The following is a 21,157-nucleotide window of genomic DNA, read 5'->3' on the forward strand; positions in this document are numbered from 1 at the left end:
TTTTTTAATTTATGTGTCATCTTTTACAATTCAACGAACGTATTTTATTACTATTTGTTACTTGTAACAGAAAACTCTTAAATAAAATAAATATATTTTGGTGTAGATTTTCTAAAATAGCAGCAACGAACGATTTAATAACTAAATTCTTTTTTTTTGGGTAACAACAATAAATATTGGTTTTTAAACAAAACTTAATTACAACGGAAATTAATTTACATGTGAGATGTGTACTCAACAGTTCGCTGAAGGTTATTTATTATTACTGAACAAACTTATTAAGAAACACATTTTATAGAGCTATTTGGTAAAGAGGAAAAGCATACCGGCCGGTATGGTTAGTCATTTGTATTGACTGGTGCTAAGGTGTGTGCATGTAAGTTCCGTTCTTTCGGTCAGTGTGCTTATTGCGAGTTTTTTAACGTTCTCGATAGCGTAAAAGTTAACTCACATTTTGTCTGCAGTTGGAACAGCGCCCCTAGCGGCAAACGTAGGCAAACGATCTCATTCCATACAAATATGAGCTAACTTTTACGCTATCGAGGACATTAAAAAACTCGCACTAAGCACACTGATCCTGCCATTAACCAAATCATGTGTTCTCTTTGAAAGAAGCCGCAAATATGCTGGCGGTATCTACACTGTCTATCGGCCCCTTTTAATTTAAACTATACTAGATGATCCATATATGTCCACGTCAGGTACTGTAATCTAATTAAAATAAACTTTTTTTTTATTGCTTAGATGGGTGGACGAGCTCACAGCCCACCTGGTGTTAAGTGGTTACTGGATCCCATAGACATCTACAACGTAAACGCGCCACCCACCTTGAGATATAAGTTCTAAGGTCTCAGTATAGTTACAACGGCTGCCCCACCCTTCAAGTCGAAACGTATTACTGCTTCACGGCAGAAATAGGCAGGGTGGTGCTACCTACCCGTGCGGACTCACAAGAGGTCCTGCCACCAGTGAAACATGTAATACAAGCATCACACTTTAATAGCGAATTGAACCATTTTTTTTTTATATTTTTGCACACCCTGTGCAGGTGTGTAGTAATACAATTATGGCACCGTCAAAGATCCTCAATACGTGTGCACATTTTGAAGTAAATCATAAGTGTTGAGGTCGGCCATAATTATATATATACAGACACATACCAAGCTAATTAAAACGTGTTAATAGCTGTCGTGTTTACTATCTCGAGACAATCTGTTGAAGCTTCAATTGTTTTGTATTCGGGCGCTCTCACTCATTTACAGAAACGCACGACTGATCTACTGCAGAAATGAGTATCGTTTTTTTCTATGGGCTCCAACCACTTAACACTAGGTGGGCTGTGAGCTCATGAGTGATACATCTAAGTAATAAAAAAAAAAACAAAAAAAAAAACAAATAATTTTCCACTATACGTAATGCTGGCTGTAAATGATCAAAATTGGCCTCTCATAAATTAGCCCACCTAGGCTAATAAGTTGATAAAAAAAATGATACTTATTGATTAGTAAATTCATTACCGATCACGTTCAGATACATAACGCGGAAACGAATATAGTGAAGTGTTTCATTTAGTGCTTGCTCATTTGCATTTATTATTATAGTTTGATTGTTACATATTTTAAGAATCACACGAAGTGATGCGTTACAACTGCTTGGATCGTTTATATGTATCACTTGGAATGTTCATCTTTATTTTTTTTATTTTTTATTGCTTACATAGGTGGACGAGCTCACAGCCCACCTGGTGTAAAGTGGTTACTGGAGCCCATAAACATCAACAACGTAAATGGCCACCCACCTTGAGATATAAGTTCTAAGGTCTCAAGTATAGTTACAACGGCTGCCCCACCCTTCAAACCGAAACGCATAACTGCTTCACGGCAGAAATAGGCAGGGTGGTGGTACCTACCCGCGCGGACTCACAAGAGGTCCTACCACCAGTTTGGATCTTAAAATAATTATCTTAAAATAATTATCACAGTGATTCGATTGCCTTCCATTTTTTTCACAATGAAGAGGTTCAATGAAATATACTTTTAAATAACAAGCAAAATATCGAATATATGTAATCGGCTATCTGCTTGGTGAGATAATTGTTACATCAATCTATTACCATAATTTATAAAATAATAAACAAACTTAGTGGTTTTAATAATTTGAAAATAATTAACCAAAAAGACCTCTGGAAACGCACTGTCGATGAACGCAGCGGTTCCAGATAATATGTATGAACTCTGCTCCGATGGCGGGAGGTACGATGCTAAAAAGGAGATGAGGGGATTATCTCTTGTAACTATACTTGAGACCTTAGAACTTATATCTCAAGGTGGGTGGTGCATTTACGTCTATGGGCTCCAGTAACCACTTAACACCAGGTAAGCTGTGAGCTCGTCCACCCATCTAAGCAATAAAAAAAAACAATTCTCAAAGGATGTACATTGATTGTCTCCATTCTGAACATTGAATCTTGTCAATAAGAGCAGATGTCTTTCTTATTGGTCGGAACGATCGTTATTCCAGAAGGTAGCAGATGGAAGGACTGGCTCCTCGCTTCGTTGCTGCTCGGCGCTGTTGTCGGGGGTTGGGCCGCGTTGCGCGCGGGACGTGCGAGCAGGACACAAGTGCAACGGATGCTGCGCGACATGGAACAATTACGGAGAGCCGAGATGGCATTGGACGAGATGCAGAAGGAACTCGAGAAGGCACGACTAGAACAGGTCGGTGTAGCGCAATACGTTTTTTTTTTATTGCTTAGATTGCGGTTACTGGAGCCCATAGATATCTGCAACGTAAATGCGTCACCCACCTTGAGATATAAGTTCTAAGGTCTCAAGTATAGTTACAACGGCTGCCCCACCCTTCAAACCGAAACGCATTACTGCTTCGCGGCAAAAATAGGCAGGGCAGTGGTACCCACCCGCGCGAACTCACAAGAGGTCCTACCACCAGTAATTACACAAATTATAATTTTGCTGATTTTGATTTTTATTACACGATTTATTCCTTCACCGTGGAAGTCAATGTGAACATTTGTTAAGTACGTATTTCATTAGAAAAATTGGTACCCGCCTGCGGGATTCGAACACCGGTACATCGCTAAATACGAAAGCACCGGACGTCTTGTCCTTTAGGCCACGATGACTTCAAAACGACTATGTAAACTTAATACGATTAATTTGCAGCAAGGGTAGTCATATATGACTTCATGATGTCATCTTGGCCTAAAGGATAAGACGTCTGGTGCATTCGTATCGAGCGATGCTACTGAGCCGGTGTTCGAAACTCGCAGGCAGGTAATTTATCTGCCGCGAGCATGTATGCCGGTCCATTGAATGGCGACCCGTGTAAACTAAAATTGAGACTTCGAACTTTTGAAATTGGTGCCGACAATAGTGTCGCAATATTTATGGATCACACTGTTAAGGACGGTCGTAAGATAAAAATGATGAACGTTTTACAGGAAAGTGCGACAACAGAGAAGAAAAATCTAGAAAAGAAACTTAAAGAGACAAGTGACACGCCAGTCCTGAATTCGACCACGTCGGATCTCGAAGTGTCTAAACTCAAAGCCGAAGTCGAGGTGAGGACATAAAAAAGATTTCCGAAAAACATTGTCACAAACAAAAACACACACACTTATGTTTTTTGCTAGTAATAATAATAATCCTGTGAAATCGTGAACACATTTTTTTCTTGTCGAAAACAATGCAATTTAGCATTTGGGTTTTGTTCGTGTTTTTTTTATTAGCAAACTGTAGTGTTTAACATAAAATTTTATTGTGAATTAATGTAAATGATTTAAATTGACGTCGTTTCAAATAATACGAACCGTTCTCGAACTAAATTTAGTTTGAATTTTTGAATGAGATTCAGAAGTATTTTTTTTTTTCGTTGATGTCAGATGTGAATTTTATGCGACATAGAATATAATTACAATTCAGATCGGACAAGTCAGATCGCTGAAGCAATTTCAAAGCCATTAAAGCATTACCATAAAAAAGTTTTTGGATGTATTACAATCCTCGGGGTTTGAATATGTAATGTTTTATCAGCCTTAACATTTAATCACGTGAATTGATTTAAGTAGACTGAATTTAGAAAAATCTAATTTTATCTCAAATACACATCATAGACAGACATCATTTTAAAAGAGATAGTATGTAAGTTTTAGCAAAAAACGCAACAATTTGTATGGAATGTATTTTTGAGTTTGTATTCTGTAATTTCAATGTGGTATGGACATGTGATGTGTAGAGAGGAGATGCATGTGACTAAGAGATGTATGGAAAAGGGTAGTGCAATCTCCTGGATGAGCCTTTGCTGGGCCACGAGTAATCCTTCAATCCTGAAAATAAAAGGTAAAGGGACCGACCATTACGAGGTCGACCGAAGAATATATGGATGGAGTGTGTGATACACGGTATGAAAGAGAGAGAGGAGTAAGTGTTGAGATGACGGCTGATAGAGGAGAATGGAATAGAAAAATTCATTGTGCCGACCCCACCTAGTGGGAAAGGAAAAGAAAATTCTGTAATTTCAAAAGATTTGGAAAAAATATAATCCAACCATTCTTACTCTTACGCTAAATCCAAAAATTTTATTTTTTTTATTGCTTCGATGGGTCGAGCTCACAGCCCACCTGGTGTTAAGTGGTTACTGGAGCCGATAGACATCTTCAACGTAAATACGCCACCTTGTGATATAAGTTCTAAGGTCTCCTCAGTATAGTTACAACGTCTACCCCACCCTTCAAACCGAAACGCATTACTGCTTCACGGCAGAAATGGGCGAGGTAGTGGTGCCTACCCGCGCGGACTCACAAGAGCTCCTACCACCAGTATATTTGGTTATGATTTTTTCATTTGCTATTTGTAGATGTTGCGAGCTGAACTCCGTAGGGCGGAGGGTGAGCTCGAGGACCGGTGCTGGGCCCCTCCTCCCGGGCTCCAGCAGTGGCTCCAGCTGACGCACGAGGTCGAGAACAGATCCTACCTCAGGAAGAAGCAGCAGGCCGACCTACAGCTGCAACAGGCTAGGGACGCGGTGAGGGATCACGCTCACAGACTTTACGAACCTTTCCCTTATATGACTGTGTGGGCTCGGGACAGCACGGATCCATCAGATCCAACAACCCTTACATTAGACGCCTTCAGCTCTAACACTAGGAGTAGGGACCCCGGTAATCATACTAGGCGAACTCGGCAAAGAGTTCGACGTGCAATCTAACCTAAACATCAGCCCGTTGAGTTTCTCCCCGAATCTTCTCAGCGGGTCGCGATTCCGATCCGGTAGTCTTGGAGGCGTTCGGGTAGCTGTTAGCAAATCCCGCCCCTTCTGACTTAGCCCTTGTTCGCTCACCTGTCCTGGTGAAACTGGAAAGGCCTTCAGACGAACTGTAATCACTACATTATATAAAAAAATATATAACACAGACCTTTGATTTGGTTTAGATTTTTTGAACAATCTGTATGGTCGATGTAACATTGACTTTGGGAACAATGATCTAGGTATATAAGCTTGTGGTGGGCTTAAGAAAAATATTTCCACCATGGACAAGTGGTGGAAAGATCACACTAGCTGTTTTAGGTCCTTGGGATCGCAAACAATATAGCAGACTTTTAAGACTGTAAAGATTAAAGTAGCGTTCGAAAAACAATCATCCACGTCTCAAGGTCTACCGGAACGTATAAGCTAATGTGGCAACTGACGATGTGTCAATAAAGGACATCTTTTTTTTCTTACCTAAGCTGATGGTCTTGAGGGATCATTTCAGCGTAGATTTAACTAGTAGGTGATCTCACGGGGCTCAAACCTGACGTCGTTGCTAACACTAACCCTAGCAAGAGCCGTGCTTCGCAGAATCTACCACCGGATCGGAAACGCGACCCACTGAGAAGATCCGGCGAGAAACACAGTGGGCTGTGTCCGAGGGTTAATTTACTTGTCGGCTCGACGAGAACGATGACCGGAAAGCACAGCAATAAAACGATGATCAAATGCTCAATAGAATTCTTATGTGTTTTTTTTTCTTTTTTAGTGCGAAAAACTACGCAAGAAGCGTTCTAGTTTGGTCGGCGCCTTCGTGTCGACGCACGGCAAGTCCATAGACGACGTGGATCGGTCCATTGTGGAAGCGCGCACTGCACTCAACGAGGTCACGCAAGAGCTACAGGTGAATGAATATTTTATAGTAATATCTGTGGCCAGCTGCGAGATGCTTAGACCGATCTAGACGGTTGCTTTTGGAGAGGCTGAAATAGGTAACCAATTACAAGTTTGAAAGCGTATCCTATCTATAAAAAGTAAATCGATTTTTTTTTTCAAAAAAATCACATCTGCTTCTGATTACAAAGAAGTGTTCACTTATTTATTTATTTTAATCTTGCTCTTACTGGGTGAATTTGGTATTGAAAGCTTAAATAGAGGGTTTGTGATTTTTAAAACATGAAATATAACATTTAATAATTTTTTTTTTCCTCTGCCCTATCGTTGGTAGCCTAAAAGACTTATAGCTACGCCCAGACGGAATGAACTTTAATATTAAAGGTTCTCATAATAGGAAAAAAATTTATATAATTATTGACCATTGGACATTCATAATAATATACTTATATATATATATATATATATATATATATATATATTTATACTGATCACTTAACAGTCTTTTCGAATTAAAATTATATAATTTGACTAATGCACGTTTGTGTTCTGTTGAATTTTGTAGGAACGCATGCACCGCTGGAAGCAGATCGAACGCCTGTGCGGCTTCAACATCATCAACAACAACGGGCTGCAGTACCTGGAGACCACGCTGTACAGGAACATGAACGGTCGACCCACGGGTAGACGTGAGTTCCCCTCTACTTCAATTATAATATCTATACTAATATATAACGATGACCGGTGCTTGAGGTACCTAAAAGCACCGTTAGTGGATCGGAAGGATCCGCAAAATTATAATTTGCGTAATTTCTGGTGGTCTCTTGTGAGTCCGCACGGATAGGTACCACCGCCCTGCCTATTTCTGCCGTAAAGCACTAATGTGTTTCGGTTTGAAGGGTGGGGCAGCCGTTGTAACTATACTGAGACCTTAGAACTTATATCTCAAGGTGGGTGACGCATTTACGTGGTAGATGTCTGTGGGCTCCAGTAACGATTTAATACCAGGTGGTGGGCTGTGAGCTCGCCCATCCATCTAAGCAATAAAAAAATATCCTTCACCGTTGAAGTCAATCGTGAAGGGTTAACGTTAATGTTTGTTCTACAAATGTAACGTTAATTCCCTCTTGCCTCCACAGCCCGCATGAGCAGTTCCCAGGACGACCTGAGCGTCGGCGACGACACATCCCTATGCGGCTCAGGTAAGACCTTCGATGACGTCTCCGTCTTCCACGAGCACGTCGAATGACCTTCGCACGTCTCATACCTACATATTATGTACACATCAATACGTTGTCATACGGAGTAAAGATCACTAATGGTGTCTCTCTATTAACATTATTAGGGATGGCACTCTCGAGAAAATTTGGTTTTTTTTTTTATTAACTTTCAATACCGTTAAAGGTGACTAAATAAAAATTAACTCTATGACAATGTATTTTAGATTTAATAGATAGAAAAATGTATAGATGCATTCACTGCTGATTTTGAAACGGTCACAAGTAATTAAAAACTTCTACTATCTAATAGTTTTTAGTTATATAGAACTTTATGATTTGAATTTTTTGATTTTTTTATGACCTTTTTTTTTAAAGTCACTATTGATCTGCCAATTGTTGACGTGTTTCAATTTTGCGAGTGCTTATCGAGTCTGAATAGGATACATTCGGCAATATTTTTTTTTTAATTTTCAATTAGTTATCTTCTGACAACCCGACGTATTTTTAGTAGGCAGGAGTTATATTAAAGTAGTCATAAATTATGACTACACATTTAAAACCTTCTTACATCAATATCTTAATTTATTCTTGGCAATTAAAAACTAGCATAGTTCAATATAATTAGGGTCGTTTTTAAATATTTAAACAATTCAAAGTTGTGAATGCTTCGATATACTAATGTTTGCAAAGTAGTTAAACATTAATGCTTGATGAAACACGCGCCTTCAGTTTGCTCTGTGTAATGTTTGTTTTGTTTTGTTAAAGCGTGATATGTGAATAAAGCATCAGATGAAGCGAGAACTCTTTATCTCTTGGCTAACATTTTATTTAGATTTATTCAACAAACGTTCTCTTGTGTTTACATTTTTTAACATTATATTCAGTGGAATCTCTAATATAAATGTTTTTTTTTTTTTTTTTTTAAATATATTCGAAATCGGTGATTAAAATTAGTAGTGACTATAATTCATATTTTAGTATGCGAAAACATTCCTTGAATGTTTTAATAATATAAACGAATTGTTTTCTTAGTTTCGATTAAATATATCGGATGTTTTAAACGTATTGTAGTATTTAATTTTGCATTCTAACCAAATTAATGATTCATTACTTTGTTACAAAAAAAAAAATCAGCTGTTAAGTTAGCTTCTAAAGTATTTTTATAACACTAAATCAGCTGAATTTTCAAATGATTTTTATTCTGTACTTAAGTCTAGGTGTAAAACTATCAAATCTTATTAGTCGATTTTAAATCGATATTCATTTTCATTCGATTGTGTATTGTGATACGTGTTATTAAAAAATCAAAGTGTAATGAAATGTAAATAGTAGTAATACAAAATGATTAAAAAAAAAAGTATTGTATCTCTAAGGATCTTTGCTATACTACATTTAAGAAAAAATCGTGAAAATTTTCTCTAGGTTTTAATATTTTTTCCAAAATAAAAGGTAGGTTTTTAACATCGAGTACATATTCGAGAGAGTTATATTATAATAATATAAACTTCACCGTTAAAATTTAGAGCTGATAGAATTTAGAAGAATCCTTGTTTTGTAACGTCTTTAAATAATACTTTTTATACGTCTTATCAATTTGGATTCTCAGTCACGTTCACACTACATAAAGATATGTAGAAATGTTGCATGAAGTGTGAACGTGTTAACTGTCCCAACTCTAAGCATTTTTAAGTCTATTAAATAAATTGAACTTTGTTAAATAAATTCAATAATAAAACGCGAACCACTATTGGTCCTTTATCAAATGACATTTTAAATTAAAGAAAAACATATAGGTACAAGGCTCTAACAAATTGATTGAAACAATAACGACAAATTTGTCATGCACGTCTCAAAATGAAAATCGACTAACGTGTTGTAATCGATATGTACTCGATGGTTTTATGTTCCTCGCATAGTTTCAAATTATCTGAAAGATAATTTTGGAAAGCAACCGAACGAATGTTATTTATTTGTTTTTAGTATTTAAGCAAAAAAAACATGTAGTATGAATAGAGTTGTCAATAAATAAAATTAAAACATCAACATTTATCGGTCACAATCGATAGGAAGCTTTCACACAGTAAAATTCCTAATTAATGAAGCATGTATGAAATAATCATGAAAGCGTTCGGTTGAATGGACTGGGACTGAAAAGGCAAAGGCTCTGAAGGTGTCATTTTCAGGGTTTTTTTTTTGCGTTTTGGCCTTTCGTAATATCGGTGGCGGTGCATCCCTATCCTTGCATGATTTATTGCTTTGAATTAAAGAATTATTCATTTCACGACTTCAAACTGACGTGATGCATGATAGCATAATAAAGGGAAAATATTAAAATTTATACAGACAATATAATACGTTACACATTGATTCGACATTAGCTAAGACGTTATGTGATATTTTTCCAGAAAGGCTTTTTTTATTTGTTTGACGTGACACTTGGATCTTTTATCCGAGTTGCAGTGATCATGACGTCATCTTTATTGCGTGAATTAAATAAAAATAAATCCCGTTATTGTGTTACATAGTTTATCTCGCTAATACCATAGATAATACCATACTAGTTGGATCGCATGAATGCAAGCGGCTAAGTATATTATTATGACGTAGTTTATTGTAGTGTTAACAGTTCTTGGTTTGAATTCGAATTCTATATCTGTGGTCAGTGGATAAATAGTAACAAATCTAATATAGTAAAGGTTATTGTGAACACATAATTTTTAATTTAATATTTGTAATTCTTACAATGTAATTGTGCTTTATGATATGAATAACAATATTAATATTAAAATAGGCAAGTCTTAACTACGCAGTGAAATAAAAATTAATCGACTAAAACATAATTAAACCCGCATAAAATAATAATATATTTGTATTTTTTTTAGAAAAATGTCTAGATTTGTTTTTTTCTGCACGTTTGAAAGCTTTTGACGATTGTGATTTTGTTTTTTATTTTTATGCCACCTTCCATTTATCCTTTGCTTTTATTAGAAAGTGTACCACAATAGTATAGTGCTCTTTTCTAGTTTGGCTACAATGAAAGGTAAGAAGATTATAAGTGTGACGCATTGCTTGCTAAATAAAACACATGAACATTATTTCGTACATGCTTATTAATAGGAATTTGAAATTCAGCACCAACCATTCGAGAAATATGAATTCGGGTTAAATACTTTTATCTCATTCACACGCACGAAACATTCTTTAAACTGGCAACATTGCATTGTTCGTAATTGGAATGAATGCGATTTTAAGACACGAAGAGTTGACGTAGAACGCGTATTTCAGTGGCGGATAACTTTGGATGGCGCGAAGACTCATCGGGAAGCGAAGAGCATGATTCTCCACACTATCCTCTAGATTTAAGACTCGCTGAGGCTAGGTGAGTTATGAATAAAATTTCGGTAGTTTTAAAATCAGCTCATCAGTAAACTCCTTATTGTTGAACAAAGTATGTCGATTTTGTTTTTGTCGATTTTTTTATGTATTGAACATTATCTGTGCCCGCGACTTCGTTCCTGTTTATTTAACGTAGTTAGCCTGGAAATGATTAAATAATAATTAATTTTATTAATAAGTAATTATTTTTTATATTAAACCGTAAGACAATGATAGCGCGATTTAGAAAACTAATAATGTCATCTGTCAAATTGCAACTGTAAAAGCACCTTTATAAACTTAGTAACTCGGTGGTGCAGTACTTAGCGACCCTGACTTTTGCGCCGAGGGTCGTGGGTTCGATTCCCACATCGGGCAAACATTCGTTTGATGAACAGATTTGCTTTCTCTTTATCTAAGTGTTTATTATCTATCTATATATTGCGTGATTTGTTTCCAGCTATTATTATTAAAATTAAAACTAACCTAATCCCAAAAAAAATTCAGTAATTTTGCGTGATGCGGCCACAACTAGAGACCGGTTTTCGCTTTATCTTTACAGAAGATCAGCTTCATCTGTAAAACAATTAAACTTCAGTCGATATTTATTTATTTATTAAGTTGCACCAACAAAGTGATCATCAATATTAAACATTGACAAATTGACGGAAGTTCATGGCAGATGTCACCTCAATTATAGGTGCAATCGACAGTGCATTGACAACAAAAAAAAAATATAACTAAGATTTGATTATATTTGATTGATTGCTTAAGATTAATTTATATTTGGAGTGCTCTGAGGAATTGTTTGAGATAATTCCGGCACCTCGTTTTTACCATCGCACCGCCGGAGTAGAGTTCATCCATACTACCTGGAGCCACTGCGGTCATCCACAGTGCGTTTCCAGAGGTCTTTTTTGCCACGTACCATCCGGCTATGGAATGAGGTCCCCTCCACGGTGTTTCCCGAGCGCTATGACATATCCTTCTTCAAACGAGGCTTGTGGAGAGTATTAAACGGTAGGCAGAGGCTTGGCTCTGCCAGTAACCAGTCACCATCAGGTGGGCCGTATGCTCGTCTGTCTACAAGGGCAATAAAATAAAAAATATATATTTAAAATTGCATTAATAAATTGCAATTATATATGCAAATTGTATTAAGAACGAAACCAACCATTCTCGGCGCAGGTTACAATTAGAAGAGCGTCTCGCTCAAGAAGCCCGCGAGAGACGTCAGGACGAGCGACGTTTAGAGGACAAGAAACTGTCGAGCGAGGAACTGCGCATGCGGAACTCGCACAACGACGTTCGCAAGAGTCCCGTGGACGACAGACGCAAGGACCAAGTTCAGTTCGTGCTGGGAGGAGACAAGTGAGCACTGTTTTTTTTACACGCTTTATATTAGCTTCACTTGTATGTATGCTTGTTGTATGTTTGTATCTGACACCTTTTTAGACGTGATTTTGACCCACTTTAAACGGCCAGATTTCATTCAAACTTTCATAAACTTTGTAGATTTATCGAGGATCGATGACAATTCAATATTAAAAAAAAAAATTAAGAAAAAAATTTGAAAAAATTGAAATTCAACTAAAAAATAAAACATAAATAATAGTTTAAAAAAACTATTAAAAAACATGCTTTATATAAAATTCAACTAAAAAATAGAAAATAAATTTTAAGATATTATTGAAATAATAATTCTTCTACTCATATTTGTCAGAAAAATATTTATAACTAATAACACCATGCACCCCCCTTTTTTTTACAATAAAATATATTTATTTTTACACTATTTTCAATTTAAATCTATTAAAATTTATTTTCAATTTTGTAGTTGAATTTTATATAAAGCGTGTTTTCTAAACTATTTTTTTCTCTCTTCTACCTTTTCCTGACGAGTATCTGAGTTCCCAAAGTTCTAACCTGTGGATAAACGCTGCTTTATTGTGTTATTCAAGCCTGTATTCTCTGTCGCTTCGTCGGTCTGTAGTTTAGCGGTACCTCGTGTAGGTACGCAGGCTAATTCACTCGAAATCGTAAAGTCGTCGTGATCTAAAGAAGGGCTGTCCAAACTACATATATTTACGGGATAATTAAATTTACTACAAATGCTGGAGGGCCGCAAAAAAAATTAATTTCAAAAATAAAATACTTTCCGGGAATTTCCCCGATAATAGTAAAATATAGCTTCACTTTTAAATGATGCCATGAGAATGGAATAATTCAAGAATAAAGATAAATTATATCAATATTGGTTATATGTTTTGACAAAGAATAAAACTATACTGTCCAAACTATTTTCAGATAAAATTCAGATAAGATTCAGATTAAAACATGTAACTCGGACGCATGCAAACAAGCCAATATGTTGTAACGCATGTTCACGAATAACTTCCGCACTGAAGGAATATACTATCGTGTATTAAAGTTAAATAAATATTAAATACTTCACTAATATATGATGGTAGGCTGTTATTGTATTCGGATGAATAGCAATCTATATATTTCAGCTTGAAGAAAAGTTGTTTATGTAATACAATAAAATTTCGACTTCATGTTTAAAGGATAATACGTCCGGTGCATTCGTGTTGAGCGATGCACCGGTGTTCGAATCCCGTAGGCGGGTACCAATTTTTCTAATGAAATATGTACTTAACAAATTTTCAAGATTGACTTCCACAGTGAAGGAATAACATCGTGCAATAAAAATCAAAACCCGCAAAATTATAAGTTGCGTAATTACTGGTGGTAGGATCTCTTGTTAGTCCGCATGGGTGGGTAGGTATCACCACCCCGCCTATTTCTATCTTGAAGCAGTAATGCGTTTCGGCTTGAAGGGTGGGGCAGTCGTTGTAACTATACTTGAGACCACATCTGCTTATCTACAGCAATAAATAAAGCTTCGTATCCATTAACGGTGCTTTTAGGCACCACAAATAGCGGCCACTGTCCTCGTCGAACCCGTCGCTTGCGACGAAGGGCTCGACGAGCGAATTAACCCATAGACCCACTGAGTTTCTCACCGAATCTTCTCTGTGGGTCGCGTTTCCGATCCGGTGGTAGAATCTGCGAAGCACTGCTCTTGCTAGGGTCAGTGTTAGCAACACTCCGGTTTGAGCCCCGTGAGCTCACCTACACGCGTTAGGGTGAAGCTGAAATAGCCTCTCAAGGATATCAGCATAGGTAGTAAAAAAAAACTTTAATTTCAGTGTGAACTGGACGGGAGAGGATCTGACCCGCGCCGTGCACTCGCAGCCGCAGCTCCGCGCCTCCATGCGGGGCGCCCCGCTGCCTCCCCCGCGGAGACCCTTCTCCACCGGCCAGATCGTGCGCTCGCGGAGCACTGACGTCGTGCCCAACAACCTAGAGGACCCCAGAGTCCCCTCCAGAAACCCCTTCACGAGACAGAGACCTTTAACTGAAGGTACCTATAGCCTTGAGATCCCATTTCAGTTTCGCCTTGACGTGGAGGTGGGCTCATGGGGCTCAAACCGGAGTGCTGCTAACACTGGCCCTAGCAAGAGCAGTGCTTCGCAGAATCTACCACCGGATCGGAAACGCGATCCACTAAGAAGATCCGGCGAGAAACCACCATTCCGTAAAGTGCCCATACAGTGATGAAGTTACTAGCTTAAAAAATTTTTTTTAGAGTATCCTTTTTCTTAGTTAAGTTGAGTATCGTTTTTCTGACATACTTCTTGCGATAGTTTCTCGTAATGGAAGTGATATCGTAAGGTATTTGAATCTAATCACAACAATTATATTTTAATAGTATTAAACACATGGTGTAATTTTATCGTGAATGTATTTATTTCAGATGCGGCAACCCCTTCCAGCGTTACTCCTCCCGAAGAAGAATCGACGGACTCCTCCCTGATGGACGACGAAGGTGTACCGAAGCCTAGAAAACGTCGTATCCATTTGCCGTTTGGGAAGAAGACAAAGACGCCTGCGTGACTACCGCCTCAACGCACACTACGCTGTCCGTACTGTGTCATTGACCTCGCGCACTACAGACTGTTAGGAACGTACTGAGGTAACAGCACGCGGCAAATGTCGAACTCTCACTACGAACTTTACGAGCGCATTCAATAATGGTGCGAGCTGACATTTCGTATTCGCTCATATTATAAACCTTAGTAAAATTGAAAATCGATTTAGTAACGTCTTCACTTAGAATTCTGACTGTAGATGTCTGCCGGTACAAAAAATAGTCCAATAAATAAAATGTATGCATAAGAAAGAACCTATCATTAAGAGTTCAACTAAAAATTACACAAATATGCGTCTGTAATAAAATAAAAATCGGAAGAATTGTTTTGTAATTAATTTATATCTAAAAGTAAGTACTTAATTCGGGTATTATTATTAAAAATTATCTAACTACCCTTGTCGATAATGTATGACGTATAAATTTAAGATGTTGTATACGTCTTATCCACCTTAATCAATTATGTGTTGTGTAGAAATTTGTTAGAAGTTAAAATGTAACAGCGGTACGAAATTATTTGTGTTGTGTGAGGTAATCGAAATTACTAAAGGTTTTATATACAAGAACACACAAATAAACCCGGCCTAATATTAATCAGCATAGCGAACTATCGACTGAGCCCTCGTTAGTTTAATATCATTATTATTATTTTTCATATTTTACATATAATGTTTTTTGCACCCTTATTTTTTCTCTCTATGATCACGGTGATCAAGGTAAGAGAGATAATTTTGTTTTTTTGTGAAGAATCCTGCGTGTACATATATATGTATATTAGTACTAAATATTAAGTACTTATTATGTTTTGATTCAATAAGTTTAACAATTGACATCTATACATACTGTTCGATAGATCAGGTCCAGTTTCAAGATGTGTTTATTTTATTATGACAAATATGGATCATCTTAAATCGGCTAGTTAAATTTTACTAACCGCTTTGAACATAACTTAATCACAATATCACTGATATCGCATCATTCCCTTTTGTTTGTTTTTTTTTTCTTTTAGTTTGATAGCGATATTGTTCACTCGTAGGTATTATTTTCTTATTTGCGAGGCACGTTTTTATATGTATTATAATTGTGTCGGAGGCCGTAATTTGAATCGTAATTGGACGGATTAGCGTCTCGATTCGATTATTCAATTCTCGTGCAACTGTGCAGGGCAGGTTACATGGGACGGACACTAGATGGCGTTGTTCGGTTTCTGACTACCCGCGTCCTAGGCCATAGATAATACACATAAATATAGTGATAGATAAGCAATTCAAGCACTCAACAAAAATGTTTACGGGCGTCGGCCACTAGATGACTTCGCTTCGATCAGTTTCTCATTGCTCGTGTAGATGGCAGTAACATATTACCTATACTATATTTTATTTTTAATGTATGATTTTGCAAATTTTCAGAAACCACAAATTGAAAAAATTTAATCAATTTCCCTATAACAAATAATGACTTGTATGATTTATAAATGCCTTAACTTTAACAACATATACGTTTAGGGGCATCCGCTACAAGATGTCGCTAGTTTCCATACAAAAAAATATTTGTCCTAAAGTATTACAGTTTCAAGGCCCTGTCCTAGGCTAGCACGACCGAGATGTAGAAATATAGAATAGCGTTGTAACGTGAAGAATTTAGGTTATAAACAATTTTTTCACGTAATATTTGTGTAGCAGATCGTATTGTATAATTTAATAGGGAAAAAAAACATGGTGCTAATTATTTAGACAAAAACTGGCTGGTCAGCAGTCGCGGCTCAAATTTTTGTATCAATATTTACAATTTGCTGTTGTTTCTTTTTTTTTTTTTGTAGTTTATTTATACGTGTCTTGTGAGATAACTGGAGCCAGTAAAAGGTTATCGTTTAGAAAAAATCTCCAATTTGCCTATTTCTATATGATAGATTTTTCAACTAATAGTTTTGTGAAATAGTTAAAATGAACTGAATGAATGACTATATAAATATACAAAGTGTTTATATTACATATATTAAGATATGATTTTGTATGAATTATGAAAAACGTTGCGTACTTATTTTTCTTAATTCTGGAGACCAACTCTTGGTTCATTTGACTTTAATAGTAGACCGGATCGTAGAGTCCACAATGCGCACGCACTCAACTTTGTACAAAGGAGCTGAAGTCTCTACATTATTGTAGTGACTACAACAAAACAATCAACTTGTAGTATTTATAATATTATTATTTTATTAGTACTGATTGAAAAAAAAACGTTTGATTTATATCAGTCTTCCTATCTCGTACTTAGCAAATAGTATGCTGTGAAAATATTTATCGTATTTAACAATAGAAGACTTGAAATGTGAAAATAGTTTTTCATAACTCATGTAATAAACGAAATGAACATCCCAGTACTTTGTATCGTTTCGTACTCAAGTAAAAAATAGGTAATTGGTTTTTTTTTAGTACAAAATCTTAAGATTCTGCACTATTTTAAGGGGCGTAAACGTTCAAAATTGAATGGGAATCATTATTTTAAATACGAACACTTATAGAGTGTTTGAACAGATCTACTTTGTAGCACGATAATTCGTTGGCGAGGAAGTTCAATGTTTGTAAACTATTAATGAAAACGAGGTTTCTGTGACTTTGGTCACAATTGTTAACCTAATAATATGTATATAGTTTTTGCTAATGCATTGAGACATGCTGGATAATATAAAACGTATTATAATAACAAATCATATTTTTAATTATTTTAAAACAATGAATGAAATACTATACCTATGGTTAACATCGGTAAGTTATTTACAGCAAATAAGTTTTCGTCGTGTCATAAAGTAGATCATTATTAATTTTATTTCATTTTGGATCTGATTGTTTTAATAAAAAGACAAATCGTGATAGACATTGTTAATGATTGAAAACAAATAAAAAATTTGAAAACATGTTAGTTTTTTTTTCTAACTTGGAAAAGTTTGTGATATCAAGAATGTTCTCGAAGCTGTTTTGTTCCTTTACTAAACCTTTAATCACATCTGTTTTAATAGTCCATTAAAAATTTAAAGAAATGATCTATAGGCTGGCATCAGTCGGGGTTGTCATTAGTCGGATATAATTTCATAGTCTGATAGTCCGCCAAAAAGGCGGCGGAAATTTATTCAATGTTATGAAAATTTACAACTTGTAGTTGTAAAGATAAAGAAATTCTAATTTTAAGTAATAACTTTTGTACTTAATAAACTACCCCACTTTGGCAACAATAATATTATGCAAAGTGAAAATATAAATAACTTAACAAAATAATTTACCGCTGGCTTTGGGAGTGTGTAAAAATTTGGGGTTAGGTGGTGTGACTGAGCAAGGCCCTGTGTCTTTGACCACACACTCTTTCAACACCTCAACACCACTGTTACACTCCAACACCTCAGCACCATTATCAATTAAATTATCTATAACTGCAACACCCTCCAAGCCATGTTCATCACCACCACCATTAATACTGCCGACACATGGTATTAGTTCCGCATCACCACCATATGCTACTGTGAACCCATCTACAGTACTTCCTTATTAGGAATTTATTATGCAGCCACCCTGTCCACACATTATCAGGGGGGATGTAGGAAGGACCCCCGCCACCAATCTAAAAAAGAGAAAGATAAAATTTTAATTACAGGATTTGATATTAATTAAATATGTTCTACAGAGAACATATTTAGAATGCCATAAAGAGTTATCCTATTCTATTCCATTATATTGTACTGCAATGATATATATGTAGTTAATCACCCATATTGATTAGTATGGTAAATAGTTGAGTGTACAATAACTGTTTTTTGTTTATGAACCAATTAGGTATATTAAGATGATTCTTCTTTATTGGAAAGAAGATGTGATGGTCCCGGGAAAAGGAAATAAGGGTTTGATGATGGCAAACCAGAGAATCATGTTAAGCTTGTCAAATGTTAAGTTTACTGTGTATCCCTTGTAGTTAAAATAAATAAATATACTAACCTTTATGTTATTCATACGTATTTGTGTATTGCGTTTGCGGGAATTCTTCTTTAGATTTTCCCATTTTAAACGCAACTGCTGTGGTGTTCGGTAGGATGTGGTCACCAAAGCATTGAATTGGTCACTAATGCGTTTCCACTCCTAATTTTTTAATTTGTTAGTAGTCGCGTTTGTTTTATCATAAATAATTTTACTACTTTCAATAAACGAAAGCAGTATTTTTGTCTCGTCCTTCGTGAGAGACTTGCTTGATGCCTGGAAATAATAAGAAATTACTACCTATGTAAAGTGTTTACACAAATTAGGCGCGAAACGAAGCGTCTTCACAGCGGGAGTTTGTTGAATAAAAATATAGAAGGTAAGAACACGCTAAATATAGTAGTATACATACCATTGCACTTACACTTTCCATGGTGAGTATTTCACTTCACTTCACTAACTTAATAATATTACGGTTTTACATAACAATAAAACCGATATTATGTGCCGAGAAGGAAAACATACAGCATTGTATTATGAAGAAGCACTGTGTACTTAGCTTAAATTCCTTGTCTATGTCCAACCATAGACAGTCAATTTAGTTCCATCTTTAGCCGCTAGGTGCTGCCAGCAAGTATAAAGGAAGCGCAGCCATCTTTGATCTTCATAGTCTTCACCAGGAAGAACTTCCTGCAATGCTGTATGTTTTCCTTCTCGGCACATAATATCGGTTTTATTGTTATGTAAAACCGTAATATTGATGTGCCTTTGGAAAACATACAGCATTGTATTATGAAGACGTGTTTGTTATCTGCTGGTGAAATTATTAAGCACAACGCTATGATGAAATAGGTAAAGCCATAATAAAATTATGAAGCGCAATGATAATGTTCATAATTTATATAATTATTAAATCGAAAAAACACAGTTGTTAACTTCCATGTTAATTCAATAATTAAAAAATATTTATAAGTTTGTAATAAACATTTTGTCTTGTATATACAAGAAAATGTATAAATTGTATAAATGATGTATATACATCATGTAGGAGCGAAATGTTTTGAAAAAAAAAAAATCGTGAGGATCTTTAGGAAGCTCTATTATTCGGCAATAATTATTGCAAACGTTTGTATGATTTGCAATTGCCTCTAGAAAGTATTTCGTCCATTGGTTCATTATCAATCCATCTCAGAGGCTACTGCTGATCTACAACTTCTTAGAGATGCGTTGATGCCATTACCTCGTAAGGTTGAACGAAGACCAGTTTCCAATTACAGTACGGGATGCCGCTTTTGTGACAACACACATAGTTAGAAAAAAGTCCTTACGAATCTTACTGGGCATGTCTTTAGTTTCATGTTTAGAAAGCACTTATGCAGATTATTGACGAAAATGGATTTCATTTAAATTTTAGACCCAAAGACTGGTACCAGAAAGATATTTTTCTCTGTTATCAAAGAAACTGTCTTTAGAAATGTTGAGCAAAGTAAGGTCGTTAACTCTGCGTCCAGTAGCCAGCAACATGGTTGTTGGTGTCCTTCAAGCTACATTGAGGCGTGATCTGGTGGCTGGGTTTGAAGAAAACCAATTTAGAACTATTCTCGGATCTCATGTGAATGAGACTACACTTAGTAAAATTGTAATAAGTAGTTGAGTTTTGTTTAGCTATTCCGATGGCTTTTTTAGAATAGCGATTTTTATTAGAGAGCTTGAGAATTTTTGCTGTCCTACATGTATTTCGCCCACAGAAAGTCGACAGCGCTGCTTTATGATGCAGAAGGATTGTTTTATAGGCAAAATTTTATTTTTGGAGAAGAAGAAAGAATTTGGCAACATCTGCAGACTTAGGATCAATTTTAAAACTGTAGCACTATAAGCACCATCTTCTAGTTGCTGGTAAGTATGCTGACAAAGTGGATTGACACCAGCTAATTTTCAATAAATCTTCTCCTGTGTAGACCAGTCTATTATTTGTACAACCCCCCCCCCCCAAGCTTTCAGGGTTAATGTTTAACCTGTGGAGGAGGAAGGTTTTGGATTTCGTGCGAGTTATCTAGCGTTCGGGATCTGAGGGCTTGGAAACCCAAATGCTTTCGTTCAGTCTGGGAACACTACCAGGTAGGTTCCCTAGACACTGTTGAAGGGAGTCAGTACTCTGGGGAGAAGGTTGAGAGGAGGAATTCTCCATGCTAGTTGCATCCTCTAGGTCCAATCTTGGTCGGCGAAAGGGTTTATATCCGGATGACCCCACTTTCGAAAAACTTTTGTGGTCACTTGTGGTAAAAAGTGCCATTTCGCAGGTTGATTTCCTCGTGATAGCCTGTCGGCTACGATGTTGTATCTCCCCGAGAGTTAAGCTGACAGTTATCTTGAACTTATCGCTTAGGTTTAAAAATCGAAAGGTCAGCGCTAGTGAAATACTTTCAGATTCATTTTGATTGTCA

The 21,157-nt window shown here is 36.3% G+C and overlaps 1 protein-coding gene and 1 long non-coding RNA gene across 4 annotated transcripts in view; one reads left to right on the plus strand and one right to left on the minus strand.

Annotated features, from left to right (window-relative positions):
- Nucleotides 1-17,665, plus strand: part of Stim (stromal interaction molecule) — a 54,259-nt gene extending 36,594 nt beyond the window's left edge. The window contains exons 6-15 of one of the 3 annotated variants that reach the window (XM_028174246.2): nucleotides 2,521-2,717; nucleotides 3,461-3,580; nucleotides 4,876-5,043; nucleotides 6,038-6,172; nucleotides 6,728-6,851; nucleotides 7,302-7,364; nucleotides 10,668-10,761; nucleotides 11,946-12,128; nucleotides 13,970-14,184; nucleotides 14,578-17,665. In XM_028174246.2, the coding sequence (XP_028030047.2) occupies nucleotides 2,521-2,717; nucleotides 3,461-3,580; nucleotides 4,876-5,043; nucleotides 6,038-6,172; nucleotides 6,728-6,851; nucleotides 7,302-7,364; nucleotides 10,668-10,761; nucleotides 11,946-12,128; nucleotides 13,970-14,184; nucleotides 14,578-14,717 (1,439 nt within the window). In that variant the 3' untranslated portion in view covers nucleotides 14,718-17,665. Of the gene's footprint in view, nucleotides 1-2,520; nucleotides 2,718-3,460; nucleotides 3,581-4,875; nucleotides 5,044-6,037; nucleotides 6,173-6,727; nucleotides 6,852-7,301; nucleotides 7,365-10,667; nucleotides 10,762-11,945; nucleotides 12,133-13,969; nucleotides 14,185-14,577 lie in introns of those variants that run through there. The other 2 variants (XM_028175011.2, XM_028175782.2) reach the window with 2 other exon arrangements.
- LOC149499577 (uncharacterized) lies at nucleotides 8,792-19,295 on the minus strand. Its single transcript, XR_016325630.1, has 5 exons — nucleotides 19,126-19,295; nucleotides 18,735-18,989; nucleotides 12,684-18,363; nucleotides 11,244-11,333; nucleotides 8,792-10,919 (listed from the first exon to the last, which is right to left on the minus strand). It is a non-coding gene; the product is annotated as an uncharacterized LOC149499577 (long non-coding RNA).
- Nucleotides 19,296-21,157: the final 1,862 nt, after the last annotated feature.

This window comes from Bombyx mandarina, chromosome A1 (assembly GCF_030267445.1).
Source record: "Bombyx mandarina strain Sakado chromosome A1, ASM3026744v2".
Taxonomy (NCBI): Eukaryota; Metazoa; Arthropoda; class Insecta; order Lepidoptera; family Bombycidae; genus Bombyx; species Bombyx mandarina.